Source organism: Fukomys damarensis, unplaced genomic scaffold (assembly GCF_012274545.1).
Source record: "Fukomys damarensis isolate Sample0158 unplaced genomic scaffold, DMR_v1.0_HiC HiC_scaffold_4, whole genome shotgun sequence".
Lineage (NCBI taxonomy): Eukaryota > Metazoa > Chordata > Mammalia > Rodentia > Bathyergidae > Fukomys > Fukomys damarensis.
This window is the reverse complement of record NW_022900916.1, coordinates 33,271,284-33,271,995: the sequence shown is the minus strand read 5'-3', so window position 1 is coordinate 33,271,995 and position 712 is coordinate 33,271,284. Positions and strand designations below refer to the sequence as shown.

The 712-nt window shown below is 55.5% G+C and overlaps 1 protein-coding gene across 1 annotated transcript in view; it reads right to left on the bottom strand.

The window, feature by feature from the left end:
* Nucleotides 1-211, bottom strand: part of LOC104851771 (aldo-keto reductase family 1 member B1) — a 14,523-nt gene extending 14,312 nt beyond the window's left edge. The window contains exon 1 of the mRNA XM_010609100.3: nt 93-211. Within this exon, the coding sequence (XP_010607402.1) occupies nt 93-158 (66 nt within the window). The 5' untranslated portion in view covers nt 159-211. The remainder of the gene's footprint in view (nt 1-92) is intronic.
* Nucleotides 212-712: the final 501 nt, after the last annotated feature.

The following is a 712-nucleotide window of genomic DNA, read 5'->3' as shown; positions in this document are numbered from 1 at the left end:
GCCGGCCGCTCAGGGTCTCTCGGGTCCCGCCACCCCCCAGGCTCGCCGGGACGGATGCAAGCGGCAGGGAGCTCGCCCGGGAGAGCACCTACCTTCCACGTGCCCAGCCCCACGACGGGCATCTTGGCGCCGTTGTAGAGCTCAACGTGGCTGGACATGGCTGCCGCGCGTCACAGACCCCGACCCACTACGGAGCCGCGGCGGAGCAGGCGCTTACCTTTAAATAGCCACAGGGGCCTGGCAGAAAGGGCGCCTGGGATTGGAGGCTGATGTGCTAAGGCGCTTTCTGATTGGTCGTCGGCACTTGGAGGAAGGGGAGGTCGGCGAAGAAGTTTCTCCCGCCAGGTCCTAGCGGGACGGAATTCTTTCCTTCTCCCACAGAGAAGAGGGCCTACACCCCACGTGGCGGAAGAGCTCTGGCCAGCTACTGGGGCGAGAGGAAAAGCAGATGCACTCACAAAAGAAGCAGGCGCCCTATAAAGAATTAGCAAAGTTTTGGTTTCATTTAACAGCCCAGAACAGTACGTTTGCTGCTGTGTGATCTCGTTATAACGCTCTTTGGGAATTTGACAGATGCTCAGTTCTTATTAGGTATAAAATATTTTGATTATAGGAGTGGTTCAAAGCACTTTATTCGTAGACGAGGGTGGATATCAGAGAAATAGCTTCCAGTCTTTTGCATAATACTTAAGATTTGGGTTTGCCCAGTCTG